Source organism: Ipomoea nil, unplaced genomic scaffold, assembly GCF_001879475.1.
Source record: "Ipomoea nil cultivar Tokyo-kokei standard unplaced genomic scaffold, Asagao_1.1 scaffold0317, whole genome shotgun sequence".
NCBI lineage: Eukaryota > Viridiplantae > Streptophyta > Magnoliopsida > Solanales > Convolvulaceae > Ipomoea > Ipomoea nil.
In genome coordinates, this window is record NW_017616745.1 from 558,401 (window position 1) to 577,323 (window position 18,923).

The following is an 18,923-nucleotide window of genomic DNA, read 5'->3' on the forward strand; positions in this document are numbered from 1 at the left end:
CCATTAGATCTGGACACGTGGACAGACAGAATCCATTCTTATTTCGCTCCTGGGCGAAGCATTCACACCTGAGTGCGATTATTTATATATATATAAAAGTTATTTATTATTTAAAATTCATTACCTATTTTTAATGACAAACTGTAACTTATGGCATTATTAAAAGTTAAAACCATACATGTCTTTAAAATGATTATTAATAAGACCGTGTTGCAATATATGAACGAACCCATACAGACAAATAAATGATGAATTTTAAGGCATATTTTTTATTAGGATTGTTCCTAGGATAGCCTACAACACAATAACACTTTCGCATGCAAGTCTTAGTTCTGAAAATATAAGCGACCCACCTCAAGTTGATACTTCATCATCATGCATGTACAAGCTTTGAGCCCCCACCTTCTGATTGTTACGTTGCTCAATATTTTATGAATTTTTACCTTTTCACCCATTTGCCGATTATCGTTTGTTTCAAGACAATGACTTAGCATCCATCTGTTGTGAGGAGTTCAGAAAAATGCTACTCTGTTTGGCCCAAAGATCTTGACTTTCTTGGAGAATCGTTCCTTGGGGCTTAAATGAATTTCAGAAAGCATCTCTGTCCAAAATGCTTCAAACTGGTCATGAAATCCTCATTGAAACCAATCCATTATTTCTGGAAAAGTTCTTGGGTTCATCTCGCGCAACTTCTTCAGCATGGCACAACTGTCAATAGTTCCCCCTCTACTGTTCAATCTATTTAAGAGGTTCCCAACACGCTTAAGCATCTCTGGTTTCAAAATGCTATCTGGTGAGGCAGCCATGAATTTCCTCACAGCTTTTAAGCATGGTAGGACTTGACCTTCGAGCAATGCATAGGCAAACACCGCTACACATTTCATATTATCTTCTATGGGCCAAAAATGTCATGGTAGCTCCCACAGATGAGGGCAAAAAGTAGCATCAACCCAACAAAAAACATGGTCAGCCAATGGGCAATAGTATAGTTTTGGATCTGAGAAGGGGGGCAGAAAAACTGACCATATTTAACAATCCAATTTGCTTTCACACTTGTTGCTCCATGAATATATGGCCTTTTTGAATGTAGCAGTTCACTGTACACTAAAAATTCGGGCACAGATCTTGAAACAGATAACCGACAATGGAGGAATATTGTTTCATTAACCATGCAAGCTTGGTAAGAAACCGCATTGAAGAGAATGTTTGTTCGCACAAACTCTCCAAGCAGCTTCTACATCCTCAATGGTCCCATAACTCCATGAGAAATCCTCCTGTAGTTTACATTTTGAGTTAAACACTAGACGAAGAAGCTGCTTCCGCAGCTTAGACATTTCTTCCATGGTCTTCAGGTGTAATACATTTTCACTGCAGAATACTGCCGGATTCTGTGACAGTTCAAAACACTGCATAGCACAAGCTATGGTCAAAGCATCACTAGCGGGGTTTAAAAATTTTGCTCAGGAGACTTATCAGCTTCTTTTTCCTTAATTTTTCTTCCCATCACTTCTCTCACCTTCCTGCTTCAAGCCAATTGGATCAGATTGCGTTTGTTCGAACTCCATAACAAAAGGATTTGACAAGCTCAAAGCGGCAGCTGCTGCACTTGCATAAGCCAAAACTGTATTTGCCTGCGTATAATCTTTAACTTTCTGCATCATCTGAATAACTGTAAGGAGCATACGAGAGTGGCGAGGAGTCATTGGGAACTGTGCCATGACCTTCCCAAGAGGTGTCAACCTTCCTTTGACATCAAGTGCTTCAAGAACTTTTAAGCATCGCTCTGCTTCAACTAAGGCAGTTGGCTCAGGAGGAGTTGGGAAAGGGAAATTTGCAACCTGAAATTACATGGATACGAGACGGGGTCCATTATTAATGCACAACAGCACAAGGAAATACAATAAGCACACTAACCCTTGTTGTACCACCCATTCGTTGTTTGAAAGGAGGAAAAGAAATAGAAAAAGGGAGGCACTCATGGGGACCAAGTAATCCATGTGGAAGTGTTTGCAACGTAGGATATTAGGTTTGGGTAAATTTGCTAAACCTAATACAAAATTATCTCCATGCGGGTTATTTTTACAAGGTCAGAAACCTGTGCATATAGTGGTGCCATAATTGTAAGCAAAAAAATTTAAGGTGACAAAAAAGTTCAATGCTAAACTTACCTTGCCGATATGCATGGATTTTATAAGGAGCACAACACCATCCACAGGTACTTACAATATTTCAGCATCTGAGAAGGGAGAGAATATGTCATTAAAGACTGCTGAAGAATAACGGCGATAGCAATGACCAGGTTCAGTTCTTCCTGCTCTCCCTGCACGTTGGGCAGCTGAAGCCTTACTTATCCATTGAACTTCATATGTTTCCATCCCATTGGAGGATTTGTACCTTTTTACTTTTTCTCTACCTGTCTCAACCACATATTTTATACCCGGACGGCTGGAATTGTCAAAGAGGTCTCAGCCACATTGGTAGCAACAAAAAGGCGCTCTCCTTCCTTGACTTCTTCAAATACACAAAGCCGAGCAGATGCAGGAAGCATGGCATAGAGGAGTAGAACACACATAGGACCAGCACAATGAATACGGGGAGCAACCATGCTGTTGCTCAATTGGGAACTAGAGGCATTTGATTCACCCTCGGCAGTGACAGGAACAACTTCTCTTCCCGTACACCCAGATGCAGAGGCTTTTTTTTTCCAGCCAAAGCTTCAAAAGCAGCCTTCAATGAAGCAAGGTTTCCATCTTCTCCCAAGGGAACTGCAAATTTACCATCAGAGTCCGAGGGATGCTGGTTTAACAGATCCTCCCCAATGCAACAGACTTCCAGATCACTATCATCCTCTGAATTATAGGACATATCTGATTCGGCCTCATAAGTATCCACCTGCTCCTCATCATAGGAATTAAAAAGGTCAGTTATTTCAGGACTAGAGTTCTCATTTGCCTCAAATCCCTCATTTATGTCCTGCTGCAGTGCATAGCATGGAGTACTTAAAAGTTACCTGCAGGTGATAAGTGTATGCAAGTCCGGCATATGTACTTAAACTTCTTGTTGACAATGCAAGAGCTTTTTCATAGTATGTAATTGCCTCGTTGTACCTCCTGAAAAGAAAGAAAGAAAGAAAAAAATATTTTGAAGAATGCCTACTGGAGAGAGAATTGAAGTAGGGTGAGATAAGAAGAGCTTGAAAATGTTAACGCAATATATGAATTCAGACAGGCAAACATGAACCTTAACGCTTCGAAGAACCAACACGGGAGTGATTTACTCTGAAGCACGAGATAACAACACGTTCGAATAATGTGGAGTGTAGACGACAGAAGTTACTTTAATTTTCTCAATGCATGAGCAAGATTGACGATTGTTGGTTCCCACATCTCACTCAGGTTAGATGGGATGTGAGCCAATGTCTTCTCGAACCAATGGACAGCCTTTTTATACCTGAAAGTGTCAGTGAAACAAAGAAAATAATGTATTATGGTAACAATAGAAAGACATTTGTGAAGGGAAAAGTAATCAAAAGCCAAATATGTGAAATGGGGGAAAAATTTAGCGCATAATTCTCACTTAAGTATGACTAACAACTATGCAAACTGTTACAAAGATGTTTCAATTTGAACAAGACACCTTTTTTATAAGTTGCAGATAAAATACTATTACATGTCTGGATTTTCTGGAATACATATTTGAACAGGGTTAAGGTCCGTACTCGTTCATATGATAAGCAACCACTCCGAGTTCATTGTATACAAGTGGATCCAAGGGGCATATTGTCTTTGCCTGTATAAAAAACTGCAGGGAAGATTTAATTACTTATACCATAGAAGAGGAAACGAGTTTCAAGCAGGAAACATATATACCATGTTTGGATCCACGTTTATAAAATTCACAGATTAATGTCAATTACCTGCTCAGCAAGTTTGAAGCTGTGGGTTCGCATGTACTCCATTCCAATGTATAGAGTGGGCAAATGGCATCTGGAATAAGAGAATATTAGGATTCAACCTCCAAACACCGAAAGCAAAAATTCTATCTAAACATATTATTATTGCTAAACTGGTGCATCCATAGGTCTACATGTCCAAACATCCACCTTAGCTGATTTTCTTTCAATTTAGCCTCATTGAAATAATAATAATACTTTTAACTCATCTAGCATTCCCCATATACTGCCTGATTTGTGCAATTACCCAGGAAATAAGCGAGCAGCAGTACGGTAGGCAGACATTGCTTGGTCTCCCTCTTCTCGGGCTGCATAAGCATTACCATAACCTATCCAAGCTGGAGCAAATGTTCCATCTAAACTAGTTGCCTTACTGTAAATACAAATTATAAAATTTATTTAGAGAAAAAACGATAGCCAATAAAATTAGACACATATAATATAACCCTATATGTAGTACAAGTGCCAAAGCTTTTAAATATTAAGAATAAGATTTCTTTGAACAACCACATTGCTTTCAATCCTCAGTGGCAGGACAGTGCCAAATTAAATTGTAAATAGAAAAATCTAGGTAGGTAAAATTGATACCTAAAATAACGGCGTGCTTGTTCATACTTCTTTATACAATAGTAGTAACAACCAACTGCAAACCATGACAGTGCCCTAGGTCAAAGAACACATTGGCGAGTTAACAAGATTTTAAAAGGATGTCCAAGAACAAGAATATAGATAACAAGCAGCAATGGTTCCTTCATTTTTAAAAAATGGAATATATGTGTAGCAAAGATGTGTTTAATATGTTTACTAAAAAAAAAATGTCCTGAACATTCTTCTTACACATTCAGTGTCATGCATTGATGTAATGACATTCCATATATACAAAAATGACAAGAATAATGTACAGGGAATACAATATGGAAAGAAGTTAAAGATGATATTTTCAGTTGTTCACTAAGAAAGCAAACTTCAATTGAAAAATTAACAGTGTTCAGGCATACTCACTGCTGAGGGTAGTCCTTGACTAAATTGCTTGCCATGACATACAGCTCATTTGAGTGCCCCAGTTCCATGGCAGCTGCCAAATGCACTAAGGTACTCTTAAGATGGAAGGGATCCTTCTCAAGTAATCTGAGTTACATAGTGATCATGGAACAAGGGAGAAGATGTTATCTAAGTAACATTAATTATAGAAGCACGTAAAATGTTAATAGTATTCCTTTGAATCAGGTACCAACTTACGTGGATGTTAGCTCAAAACATTTTTGATATTCACAACACTGATGATAGTACTCAGCTTTGCAGGCCAAAAGCACCTATAAAAATTTGGAGAATTAATAACCAAATAACAAATCAAGCCGCACACCTCGTAACACAAAGGATCAGCTTTGTACCTGCATAAGTCATAGAAACAGTTATGACTTATATAAAGATGAGTTACTCCCAATAGTATGTGAACACATGTTGTACAACAGGAAAAGGATAAGAAATCACATAATCATATATAGATGAGTATATTGAAAATAGAGCAGTTATAAAATACTATATCAAACAAGATAGTGTTAGGAAATTACTATACTTACCATGCCCCTCAAGAAGCATATTGCAGACAAAATCTGCCACAATACAAACACTAAATGAACTGGATAATGGAGAGGGTATACGTCAGAACAGATTACAATTACAATTACAATTGCAATTCACAGAAAGAAAACCAAGGTGAATCTCCTCCCCCTCCCAAGGAATTAACATACATTGATTTCACGATCTTCACCATCCTTGTCCAGGTACATGCTACTACAATCCCCAAGTTCAGTAACATTTCCATGTTCATCCACATTTGCATTACCAAGAACTAGTTGACATTGATCCCACTCTTTCAATTCCCCCTAATGATACAAATTCATAAGTAAAACAGAAGAAGTTACAAAAATGCAATAGATGCTGAAATTAGAATCATGAGTCATAATAACTTCAATCTTATCTAAGTAACATACACAGAAATGCCCCTTTTATAAGAAAATAGAAACTTAGGAACACAAGAAAATCAAATTCATCGAAGTTTATCCAGTCATGTTGCCATAGTGGCAAAGTTTATTACAGATTATGGTATTTGTCATGTTACTTTGCGAAAACGGCTTAAATAAGCTAAAGTATTGGCAGAATTCGGGAATGAGTCAACTTATTTTAAAAAATAATCTACGCTAAACATTTAAAATGTAGATTATTTAAACTAAAATCCTAGTAAGAGATTAAATCATCTTCACCAAATGTAGCCAATATATAGAACATAGAGGATATACACAAAGAAGCTACCAAATGAAACAGTCAGTTTAGAATGAACAACTTGGGTATCTAATAATTTGCAATTGCCAAATTGAATCATATTACCAAATATTGGTCCTTTAACCCTATGTAGGAGTAGCACACGAGTTTACTCATTTTTTTTTTTTCTTAGAGAGACAAACCTATGAAGTTCACTTCCAAATGAATGAAAATAAAGAAGGTGAGAATTCCAGAAAATTGAATGAGGAATAGCACACATACCAGGCACTTAGCAGCAAGATAACGAAACTGGAGATCACGGAGAACAATTTGGGAGGCATTCAGGAGGTGGAATGCACGACGGTAGTGTCCACCGAGGTAGAGAGCTTGCGCTTGCAGGTAGATGTCTGTGGAGTCTGACGTTATCGGCGCCACTTTATCGGCAAAGAAGATTGCTGACGAGTACAAGTGCTAGCTCATGCAGTCCCTCACCACCCCTCTCAGCCTGTCGATTTCTTCTTCCCTCATTTTCTTCACCGTTTCAGCTCAATACCTACTCACTCTAGTTTGTATGGGGTGACTGCCAGTGGTGTATGTAGGAATTTTGTTCAGTGAGGTCAGAAAAGTAATGAACACCTTTAAAAATCAAAACAATTCAAATACTCAATTGACATTCATCAAGTTAATCTATTGTAGAGTTAGAGATGATAGAACTACATCTTATCATATGACTGAGTGAAATAATTGAGCTCAAGGGTCATTTTCATTAGTTTTATCAAAAGAATAAAAGGAATTCAGCATTATCAACAGGAAGCACAGAGTGCCAAGCCAATGAGATGGCAGCTCTAATATTCTGTATTCCTGTATGAATTTATCTATTGCATATATAGTTCTATAGTAGCATTATTTCTTCTAATTCCTAGCTGGGTTAGCCAACAATGGAAGTTGTCAACTCCTAGCCAAGCATGAATGCATGATCCAGCACTGAAATATGAACCCAATTATGGTACAGAAAGCTTAAAGAACAGATTTTTCAACTTATCCTAAATAATAAACTAAAATTAGAATATTGGAAATTGAGCTGTCTGCCTGGACTGCTGACCTGCTGTCTACTGCAAAATTCCATCTGTCATTGAAAGTGCCTCATTTTTTTCCATACAGTTTTTGTCAATTATTTCCTAAGAAGCTTTACATAGCTTCCGGCACAAGAAATCAAGTATGCCACAAGCAGGAAGCCTTTTGTGGATAGACAATACTTTTTCATAAGCTTGACCAACATAATCTACAATCTCAGTTCTCTTAGAGAAGTGTGTAGTAACTGGGTATTGTCGCGTTGGGACTTCTATTACAGGTGGAGGGTCATGAAAAATTCTTCCCCCAGACACAAAGTCCTCAACCCGCAATGTAGCACTCATCAGCACAAGTTTCAGAGGATATATCTTTTCTTTGCAGCTTACTGTGCCTCCTGACAGAACTTTCTTCTGCTGCTATGCATATTCCTTCTGCCATATAGAATTAAAAAAGTTAATTTTGACACCAGTATTAAATAGAATTACACAAGAAACACAATGTAGAGGAATAAATGAGTTATCTTTGAGAGGTCTCAAATGAAAATGGAAATAAAATGGAGGGCATAAAATATACATATCCAGTTACCTGGACTCTCTTATTACGAGAGAGCATTCCAACAAGCCCCAATTATGACATCCCTTCTCTCCCACTTCACACCTCGGAAAGTGCCGTTCTTATAGAGATATAAACGCGCTTTCACATCCGAAATGGCCGGGGAGAGGAAAGGTTCCTTTTTTAAGGATACTCACAGGAACAGATCCAGTGGAGACGGGGGGCCTGTAGCTCAGGAGATTAGAGCACGTGACTACGTTGTGTTCAAGCTCCTCTCATGAGCTTCATCCAAGATTATGACTGAATAACGTCTTAACAGAAAATCATTCTGCACTAAAAGATGCATATTAATAGGTGATAGACTGGACACAGAAGAGGAGTGACTTAAAACTGTAAAGCCATTAAGAAAGGAGTAAAAAAATTTCACCTGAATAACTTATACAACTATAGCATCTGGTGATATTATCATACCTGCACTTCTCAAAGCAAAATTCCATCTGTCATGAACTTGATTGAGCAATTATCCCCCACCTTCCTATCATGCCAAACTTGAAAGCCAACCTCTTTTCCTAGATGGAAGCCAAGCTCAAATGCCACTCGTTTGGCAGTTGCAAGTACAGCAACACGGCGGGGCTGGGTAACACCAATAATGCCCCCTCTTCCATCATCACTATGGGATCCAAATCCAGCTTCATAAAGAAACTGGAAAAAAATAATGAATAAGTAACCACAGTTATACAGAAAGGATGTTTTAAAGAAGAAAAGGAAGAACATAACGTACTTCATAGGAATCTCCTCCGCATTGCATCCAAATTGTGTTAACTTGACTTGTTGGTAGTTAAATTCCCACCAAATTACATCTTAATTGTGTTAGTAACTTGGCTCTTATTTATTTTTTTAAGTTTTCGTGTATACACACAAATATTTATATGTACACATATACATACAGGTTGCATTGTGTTTCGTCCACCAGTGTATAGTAAACAGCGACGAAAAATAATCTGTCAAACATCAAACGACTCAAGAATGGTAATCAAACGCAACATAAATGAAAAATCTCATTCCTTCATAATAAAATGAAGAAGCTGCAAATTTCTCCAAAGCCTCAACACCTCCAAAATGGGAATTAATTATTTCCTCACATATATTTCTACGTTACAGAAACCAAGAGGTAAATTGTCCTCTGACCTTTATTTTCCTATATAATTCATCAGATTGATCAATGGAAGAAAAAGAATGCAGTAGCAGCTAACTAAAAATGGATCCGATTTTCCCTATGCTATCGAGGAGATTAGTCAGTCGGTCCAATCATTTTTTCGGGAACTACGAGTTGATCAAACTCTTCTGCGGTGAGCACTTGTAAATTGCAAGCAGCTTCCTGCAGGAAGCATTGTTTTTCATAGTGAGTACATATATTGAAGCTAGGAAGAAAATAAAGAGTGAAATAACTGCTGCAGGGAGTAGTCACCTTTAGGCTAGTTCCTTCCTTGTGTGCCTTTTTGGCGACTGCTGCAGCATTGTCATAACCAATTTTCTGAAATTAACCAATACCACAAACTCAACGTGAGATGGAGGGATAAAGAAAGAAAGGGAAAGTTTCAGAGATGAAAGGGGCATTGAATTGTGAAGAGAAATTAAAGAAGATAATTACCGGGTTCAAACATGTGACAAGCATGAGTGACTGCAAAAATTCAGCAGGAGATATTGATTAAGTAAAGCTTTAATTTTGAATTTTGATGAAGAATGCAACAGAAAGTGAAACACAAAACATAGCCAAATTTTGGATTTCAGCGTAGTCCACAAAACCAAAACTCACCTCGTGTAGTAGTTTAGAAATCCTTTCCCTATTGGCCTGAATTCCCCTTACGCAATTCTTTTCGAAAGAGGCTGATGCATCTCCAAGCAATCTTACGGACTGATCATGGAGGATGATGGTGGACTTCAGTACACATAATTAAGCAAAAGATACACCAAATACATTTCTCCGAATACCCAACAGAGAAACAAAGGAAAACAACAGAGATGGCTAGCAGCACAACTTTTGGTATATATCCAAATAGTTAAATAATGCTTACTAGCACACTTTTGTCAAATAAACTCCCCAAACTTCGTTGAATAAGTTAAAGCCTTATCGTGGGGTCTAATTGGAGATGGCTAAAGAATTGCCCCTATCCCCTCCCTCAGAACCCCCCCCCCCCACCCCCCACCCCCCAATCCCAAAAGAAAGTACCTAAATCTAGATTGTAAATCAAACTTATTAAAGCGAAAAAGCGCACTAAAGCGACATGGCCGGGCTTTGCTTTAAAGCGAAAGCGCAAAGCGAAGCGTTGCTTTTTCATGAAAAGCGACACTTAATATATATATATATATATATATATATATATATATATATATATATATATATAGTCAAAAACTCCAATTTAATTATTTGAGAATTAAGATTGAATACAATGTAAATATGTAATTGAATTTGAAATTTTAGTTATAATAATAATAATTTTATAAGTAACAAGTCAACTTAATTTATGAAGGGAAAAAAAAAAACTCACTGCCTCACTGTACAACTAGAGTCACATTAAAAAAAAAAAAAAACTCTTAAAGTCAGCTGTCAGCTAGCTACTGCATTCAAGTTCAACAATGATAATGAACAATCAACTTACCAACCATTCAACAATATGTTATTAGTCAATAAGTCAAGGCTTCAACAACATCTTCCTTCTTTACGGAAGAGAAAATAAAATAAAAAATAAAAAATAAAAAAATAAACAGAGAAGAAGAAGTGAACGGCTGATTCCAGCGAGGAGGAGGACAGCGAGCTGGGCTGGGGCCTGCGGTCGACGAGCAGCGAGCAGGGAGAGGCGGTCGGAGTCCGGAAGTCCGCTATCAGCGATGGTCCATGGTCGGAGTCGCGTAGAGAGAGGTAGAGAACAGAAGCGGCAAAGAGGGTTTGTGAGTGTCGGCTGCTCCCAAGTCGCGATAATAGCTTAGGTTTTTGTTTTTGTTTTTTTTTTAAAAAGTTATGACCGTTGACCATGCGCTTAAGGTGACAAAGCTGCGCCTTTATCCGCTTCACCGCTTCACTGCTTTGACCTAAAAGCGCGATTATGCGCTCGCTTTCTCACAACCCTGCGCCTCGCCAAGGCGAGGCGATACAGCATCGCTCGCGTCGCTTTTGCGCTTAAAGCGCAAAAGCGACCGCTTTTAACAAGTTTGAATTTAGATCCATCCTCTAAATTTCTTTGTGCTATTACAAGCACTAGCGTCGTCTACAGAGGCCAAGAAGGCAAACAATATATCAGATCCCACACTGTATCACAGACATTGCATGCCCATGCATTTATTACTACAAGAAACAAAGCATGAAAAAAAATATTTAGGAACCAAGAATCAAGAGATGTGTAGAGTAAGATAGATCATACATGAAGGAGAGAATTGGCAATCATAGGCTTGAATACATTCAGCTCAAAATGGCCATTAGACCCACCCACTGTGAGGCCCACATGATTTCCAATAACCTGCAAGAAGGAAAGTTGAACAATAAATAACAGATACCAAGAAAAAGAATTCAAGAATGCTATGCCTCCTTGAAAAGCACATAGTACACATTCGAATAAATATGCACAATAATCTGTCTGAACAAGAAAATGAAACTATTAGTTACCTGAGCACAGACCATTGTGATAGCCTCACACTGTGTAGGGTTCACCTTCCCCTGAAATATATTCATCCACATAAGGTAAGATCCTGGAAAAGGATTAGTAAACTATACTTATACAATGATATTTTTTATTCTCATATTCACGGAGGACTATTACAGGCATGATACTGCTTCCGGGTTCATTTTCTGGAAGAATTAGTTCACCAAGACCACAGCGTGGGCCACTGCAAATGGCATAGAAAGTGAAGTCACCATAAAATGCAATCCTATGCAAATAATTCGCAATCTGAATGAAGAATATACCTTCCAAGGAAACGTATATCATTTGCAATCTTCATTAAAGAAGCAGCAATTGTATTTAAGGCCCCACTGCTTTCAACAAATGCATCATGTGCAGCCTGTCAGTGGCAGAATAAATTAATTACATTTTATTACAGAAACATAAATAAATAAGTGTAGGAAAGTTAGCAGTTTAAAAAGCACATAGAAAGCTTTATGGTCATTACCAGTGCTTCAAACTTGTTTTCAGCTGTAACAAATGGCAAATTTGTTTCTTCTGCCACCGCTGCAGCAATTTTTACATCAAACCTGAAAAGATATAGAAGAGTAGAAGACAATATAATTACCATTGCAAAAAATAAAAAAATCTGTCCCCCTCCATGAACTTCAAAAAAAAAATGTGTTACAACCCAAAGTGTAAGTTTGGCCTTGACTTCAACCACAAGAAAAAGAAAGAACAAGTATCGCGGAATGCAACAGCTTTGGAACAGTTCATGCTGAACTACCTTGCTAGATTATCTCCAGCACTTCAGACACAACCACACAATACTATAGAATATTCACTCCTAACCACCAATTAGCAAGAATACATTGAAGATACACTATGAATGAAAAGATGGCATATAATTTTCAATGCCTCTGTGTGAAACAATAAACAGTGAAGACCCACTAATCAAATATAAATGGAAGATGAGATAAGGCAGATGGGAAACATTAACCAATTTCAAGCTAAGTATTGCTGCACTTACCCTTTCTTTGTGTTCAATCCAGTTCCAACAGCAGTACCTCCTTGTGCAAGCTGCTCAAATGATATTCCAACCAGTTAAAATCAAAGGGAACTATAAAAAGTGGGGAAGACAAAAGGTACAATGATAACCTGATACATGCGTGGAAGGGTGACAGATACTCTATCAATTCCATATTTCACCTATCATCACAATAAATTTTTCAAGAATAATCAGATAATAATTCTTCAGAACCCATACATTACAACTTTAACATTTGAAAATGTTGAAGGCATAGACAACTTACTTGAGTGGCATATCCACTAAACTCTTGTCCAAGGGTTAAAGGTGTTGCATCTTGAGTGTGAGTACGCCCAATTTTGATGATGTCCTTGAATTCAACAGACTGGTTGAATAAACCAGGAACAAAAAAAGGGGCAAAATTGTTACCATCAAAGCCATATCATTAATAGCCATAATAAGCACATTCAAATGCATATTTCTGGATAGCACGAGGAAGCCATCAATCATAAAAGCAAGTATTCTTCTACCTTTGAATGTAGTGAAGTATGCAGTTGTTTCAGGTTTGGCAATAATCTCTTATTAATTTCCATTGCAGCTGCGATATGCATCACCTGCATGTGAATCACATAGAAGCTAGTCATAATTGATGATGATCTTAAAAGAATATTCAATGCAGCAGGTTGAATCGAGTATAATAGTCTTGCAGCATGATGCTTACAGTAGGAAATGTATCATTGGAAGATTGTGATCTGTTCACATGGTCATTTGGGTGTACACCTTTTTCACCTCGTTTATGACCAAGAATTTCAGCTGCTCTGTTTGCTATAACCTGGAAAAATCAGTAACAAATCATCTAACCAGAGGAGTATCAAACATTGAAAAGTTATGTCATCAAATGTCTAATTCAAAAGGTAAATATAGATAGAATATCAAGGAAGGACAGTAAACTCAATTCTAACTTAGATTTATATAACAATATATTAATATTTGCAATATGAGATACTTGGACATAAAAAAAAAAATGATGCAACTCTTTTGCAATTTTAAGAAATTTGCTCCCCTGGAGAATATTGGAAAAGTAAATAGAAAATATCCAGGTGATCCATACAGAATCAAAGGATTAGACAAATCACTCTATACGCTGCAAGTAAACTATGGAACCCAACAAGCCAGTGCATAATAAAGATTTTTTACAAGAGAAAATGTTGTTAAATGAAGCAATTATGTGGACCTACAACTTCACAAACCAGTGAGTACCTCATTGGCATTCATGTTACTTTGTGTTCCACTACCAGTCTGCCAAATCACCAAAGGAAAATGGTCATTTAGTTTTCCTTCAGCAACTTCTTGGGCAGCCTGCATTACTGCCTTCCCTATGGATGGCTCAAGGCCATACTCCATATTCACCTGCAATGAAAAGGAACCAGGTTAATTTCTAGGCAGCTGTAATTGTATCACAGAATATCAGATTTGCCATTTTACAAGTTTATATAGCTTTTCTTTTTTATATTTGTTCTATTCTCTTTTTCATCCATTTCCTTTGGAGAAGTAGGTATTTTAAAATCATACTTAAACAAGGTGCAAATTTATATAAGTGAAAGAAATATTTTTTAAAAAATGCACTGATCATGTTGGTGCAGTCAATTGCTTTGAGAAGAGAACAAGAGTAACCAACCTTGGCTGCACATTTCTTAAGAATACCAAATGCCCGAATAATAGGTTCAGGCATTCTTTCCCTGTCACCACCAATTTCAAAGTTCTGCAATGATCTTTGAGTTTGTGCCCCCCATAACCTGAATGGTCATATTCATAACAAAGTGCAATCAAAACCATTAACTTAAAAAATAAATAAATAAACTAAGGAAAACCAAAATCCTATAAATGGCAAAAGTTGAGTTTGTAGCAAAAGTAAAGTAAATATTGACAATTCCGAAGTTGGATCACTATTTCTGAAAATGCCATTGTAATTAAGCAAACAAAAGGTGAGCTTTTCTCTAGTATTGGTCATACAAACAGTAAAACATAGTTATAAAGCAGTCGTTATTGCTTCATTCCCACCACTTCGTGCGGAACTAAAATAGTAAAACTAGAAGTTAGATCTCTCCCAAATAAACATTTAATTTTTTCAGCAAAAGAGTAAAACGACTAATTAACAATCAGAACCAAAAAGCAACACACAAAACATAATTATAATAGCAAACAAACTTTAAAACAGGGAAAAAAGCACAAACTTGTCGGAGGGGACTTGAATGGGGCCGAAAGTGTCTCTCTCCTCTCGGAATGAAGTAGAGAAATATCTCCAGCACACCGTATAACGCAGCGACTCGGAAGAGATGGACCTCGTCGATCCACATGTTACTCGACGGGCAGCTATTAGCATAGCCATTTGTGTTTCCCTGTACTCCCGCCCGCGTCAAAAAAGTATCAGTAAGATCGATCGACAAAGACAAACGTCAAATGAAAAAAGATACGAGAATGAGGATCAGCACAATACCGTATACTCGAACCGCAACCAAAACCCGATAACAGCCGCACCGATCTAGAAACACGATTGATCAATAAGAACTCAGCTAAGTACATGATAACTTTTCAATATTCCAAATTCGGGCGCCCGGTGGCCTGCGCAACACACAATAGCCTTCAAGCCCACATCTCTTTCCAAATGGGGTGCCCAATAGTCATGTTGGGCCAATTGACAACCCAAGTCCAGTGGGCTATACCCGAAATGTCTAGCCCAAGCTTTCCTCAGCACATATTGGCTCGATTAATGCAAGGCAAAGCCGCAAAGGCATATCCTAATTCGATTCACTTTGGAGGAGGATTGCAAAAGAATTTTAGCAAAGAGTAGAGAATACGATCGTTCGCTTCTCGGTGGTTGCTGGTAGGAATGTCAACGGGGCAGGGCGGGGATGGGTCCTCGTCTCTGAATTAGGTCTCATTCTCCGTTCCCCGACGAGGATTTGAAATTTCCCCATCTCCATCCCCACGGGATTCCCCACCCCCTTTTTTTTTTTATATAAAATGAAATTAGAATACATTAGAAACAATTTATAACCAAAGAAACTGAATGGTAGAGTATGTACTATGTAGCACAATTAACAAAAATCCGGCAAAAAAAAAAAAAAAGTGACCAACAACTGACTTAGATTTGCCGAAAATTTCGCCGGTCACTTTTTTTTTTTGCCGAAAAATTCGCCGGAAGGTGGCCTGAACCCTAATGACCTGTGATAGTAGGTCATTAATTTGTTTTTGGGCTTCATTACACTTAAATGAATTGTTAAGGGATGTAATTGCACCTTTAAAAAGTTGAGGGCCTAGTTGACTTTTAAGCTAAAGTTCGAGGGCCTATTTGACCATTTTCCCTAATAATAATAATACTCCGTAATATATTACTCCGTATATAAGTGTGTTTAAACTTTAAAGGTCATTTTATTACATATTAACTGATAATATTAATCAACTAATTTTACCAAAAGATCTCTTTACAAACCCACTAATTCGCTATGACGCTATCCACTAACCAATATTGGATATGCGTAGATTATCAAACAAGGTCTTTTTTTCTAAAAAAGTATTACTGTACATATTTAAAATTGAAAATCTTAAACAAAATTTTGTGTTTAGGTTTTAATTCTAATTTGTCTTTTAATATATATATATATATATATATATATATATATATATATATATATATATATATATATATATATAATGTAATTTCCTGAATTTAAAATCCTATGAAATAGCATTTGCTATTTAGATTACACTTTGGCTGTGTTTGGAAACTCGGAAAATGGAAGTCATTTTCCGAATTTTTGGTGTTTGGCTACACCTGAAAAATCCAGTCAACGGAAAACATTTTCTGTTGACTGGGGAAAATGAGCTCAATTTGGCGGAAAATGACTTCCGCCAAATTTGGGCGGAAGTCGTTTTCCGCCACTTCTCTTTCATTTTTTATTTTTTTTAAAGATTCTGGCGGAACTGGTTTCTGCCAGAAACCATAGGGTATGGTTTCTGGCGGAACCCAGTTCCGCCGGAAGCCATAATTATTTTTTATTTTTTGTTTTTTTTTTTTTGTTTTAAAGATTTAAAATGTATTTGTTATTCAGAATAAAATAATTAAAATATTTAATTATACCATTCTACTCATTTTTCAGAAAATGAACCAAACACATCAAAACAGTTTTTCAAATGCAACCAAACACTAGAAAAGGAAAATATTTTCTGGAAAATGACTCATTTTTCAGAAATCATTTTCCAGAAGTCATTTTCCTGCTTTCCAAACGGACCCATATTTTAGATCAAGTTTACTACTACATAGTCGATTCTTTTAATGTTTGAATAAATTCCTAAAATTGTTGATTCAATCTACTTAAAGTCATGCAAGGTTAATTAATGTAAACTAAAATCTGTATAATTATTAGAGTTAATTATTGAAATGTTACATTGACTATAACGAAATTACCAATTTGGCCATTGTATTTTTTGACCAATTTAGTTCCTTAATTTTAAAAATATTAACCAATTTGGTCTTCCGTTAGGGTTCTGTTAACTCGGGATCAAATTGATAATTTTACTATAGTCAATGACCATTTTGATAATTAACTTTTAAAAAATTTCACTTTTGGTCCCATGATTTTTGAGGTCTTATCACTTTTGGTGCACAAAATTAAATTTTTTCAATTTTGGTGCCTAACTTTGTTATTTTTATCAATTTTGGTCCTTTCAGCCAAATTGACAGCGAAATGTCGCCGAATTTTATATTTTAGGGACAAATCATCATCTGAAGAAAATATCTTCAATATCTAAACAAAAGAAAAATCATATTAAGCGAAAAAGAAGAGTTTGCCAATCGTCGACGTTATAAATCTCATAGATCTATGACTAGTTATTCATGTCTTCCCCATTAGTCTTATTGATCAAACACATATAGATATGATTTTACAGTGATTTTGTATAGGGTTGAAAATGTTTCATTGAGATCAAGATTTACCCCTAAAAATAAAAAATCTGACAATATTTTGTTGTCAATTTGATCAAAATGACCAGAATTGATAAAAATAACAAATTTAAGCACCAAAATTGAAAAATTATAAAGTTGTGAACCGAAATGGTCCCTTGACTATAACAAAATTACTAATTTGGTCATGAGTTAATGGATGTCTAACAGAAAAACTAACGGAGGACCAAATTGGTTAAAAAATTTTAAATTGAGCGACTTAATTAGTCAAAAAATAGTCAATGACTAAATTAGTAATTTCGCTATAGTCAAATGACAATTTCAGTAATTAACTCTAATTATTACAATACTTTTTCTTAACTGCAACCTAAATTTAATTAATTTGAGAAATATTTTATTTTGTACAATACCACTCTATTTAAAAATTTAAAAAATATTTCAAAGATGTTCAAAAAATATCTCATAAATTTTTTCATTTAGTCATGGTTTCACAGTCTTTCAATAAATCATCCTCGAGGTATATAAATCCTTGACCATCAAATAATGCTAGACTGAAATTACTTACTTCATCTGCCACCCATTGATAGTAGCAATGTAATTCTAATTTTTTCATTTCCAAACAACACTCAGGTGACATTGCTTTTTCAGGTGTTACTAGTTGATAAAAGAAAGGTGTTACGTATGTAATCATTCTGTCACGACAATCTTTAGAAGGGTTATGAACATTTGAACAATCAATTGCATATGAAAACCATATTGTGTGGTATGTTAGGAGCAATCCTAGAAAAAAAAATAACTTTGAATTCATTTTTTTCTTAGATTTTTGTTCCTTTTCACTTTTTGTTTTAATTAGTATCGATGGGTAAAACATTATATTATTAAATAAACATTTTGGAAACATGTATCTTTCCAATAATTTTTTTTTTATCAATTATAATACTCCGTATGTTATAAAAGCATTAAATGACCTAAATACATATATACGTACGTTAGATATACATAATTAACTTCTTATTATATGTGGTTTATTTTGTGTATGTTAAATAAATATTCTTAAAATCAAATTAGTTATTTTACATAGGTTAAATAAATGTGCCCAAAAGCCTCTCACAAGATGAGATTTTTATACTAAATAATAGAATATTTAACATTCAATACCAAACACATAAAATATATGATCATCAACAGATAATAGTATTTCAGTCACATTTATATGGACGGTCACGCTTATCTATGACTTACACAATTCTTCTATCATTATACCAATCTCCAAAGAGTTTTGCCATAGTCTGTTCCAAAAAAAAAAAATTATAAAAAAAAAAAAATCATACTTCTCCCTTTTCATGTCAAGAGTAATGAACATTATTTATTTCTATAATTTATATCTTGTATGTATAATGATAATGTCATTTAAATTAAATTTATTTAATTTATTTACAA

General features: G+C 35.9%; 2 protein-coding genes and 1 pseudogene across 3 annotated transcripts; all 3 read right to left on the reverse strand.

Moving 5' to 3' along the window:
* Positions 1–239: 239 nt before the first annotated feature.
* LOC109167915 (ATP-dependent RNA helicase DEAH13-like) lies at positions 240–2,417 on the reverse strand. 2 transcript variants are annotated; one of them, XM_019316999.1, is made up of 3 exons: positions 2,169–2,417; positions 1,517–1,838; positions 242–1,406 (listed from the first exon to the last, which is right to left on the reverse strand). In XM_019316999.1, the coding sequence occupies exons 1-3, from the start codon at positions 2,181–2,183 to the stop codon at positions 1,399–1,401; spliced, it is 345 nt and encodes a 114-aa protein (XP_019172544.1). In that variant the 5' UTR covers positions 2,184–2,417; the 3' UTR covers positions 242–1,398. The 2 variants fall into 2 exon arrangements, with proteins under 2 accessions (XP_019172536.1, XP_019172544.1); XM_019316991.1 differs by having other exon boundaries at positions 240–1,838.
* A 196-nt stretch (positions 2,418–2,613) lies between these two features.
* On the reverse strand, positions 2,614–6,943 carry LOC109165408 (annotated as a pseudogene).
* Positions 6,944–8,866: 1,923 nt separating this feature from the next.
* LOC109167900 (fumarate hydratase 1, mitochondrial-like) lies at positions 8,867–15,098 on the reverse strand. The gene is made up of 18 exons (XM_019316970.1): positions 15,018–15,098; positions 14,755–14,919; positions 14,199–14,316; positions 13,781–13,930; positions 13,242–13,352; positions 13,051–13,134; positions 12,807–12,905; positions 12,652–12,702; positions 12,524–12,573; positions 12,002–12,083; positions 11,799–11,893; positions 11,653–11,719; positions 11,499–11,549; positions 11,257–11,352; positions 9,654–9,752; positions 9,489–9,518; positions 9,306–9,371; positions 8,867–9,215 (listed from the first exon to the last, which is right to left on the reverse strand). Exons 2-18 carry the CDS (start codon positions 14,907–14,909, stop codon positions 9,129–9,131), a joined length of 1,491 nt encoding a protein of 496 aa, XP_019172515.1. The 5' UTR covers positions 14,910–14,919; positions 15,018–15,098; the 3' UTR covers positions 8,867–9,128.
* Between the last annotated feature and the right edge of the window lie 3,825 nt (positions 15,099–18,923).

Excerpts from the sequence above, each read along its gene's own strand:
- LOC109167900 (XM_019316970.1), bottom strand. The coding sequence starts at position 14,909 with ATGGCTATGCTAATAGCTGCCCGTCGAGTAACATGTGGATCGACGAGG. Across the intron at positions 12,084-12,523 it reads GGATTGAACACAAAGAAAGG|GTTTGATGTAAAAATTGCTG; the intron begins GTAAGTGCAGCA and ends ATATCTTTTCAG. Across the intron at positions 11,894-12,001 it reads AAAACAAGTTTGAAGCACTG|GCTGCACATGATGCATTTGT; the intron begins GTAATGACCATA and ends TGCCACTGACAG.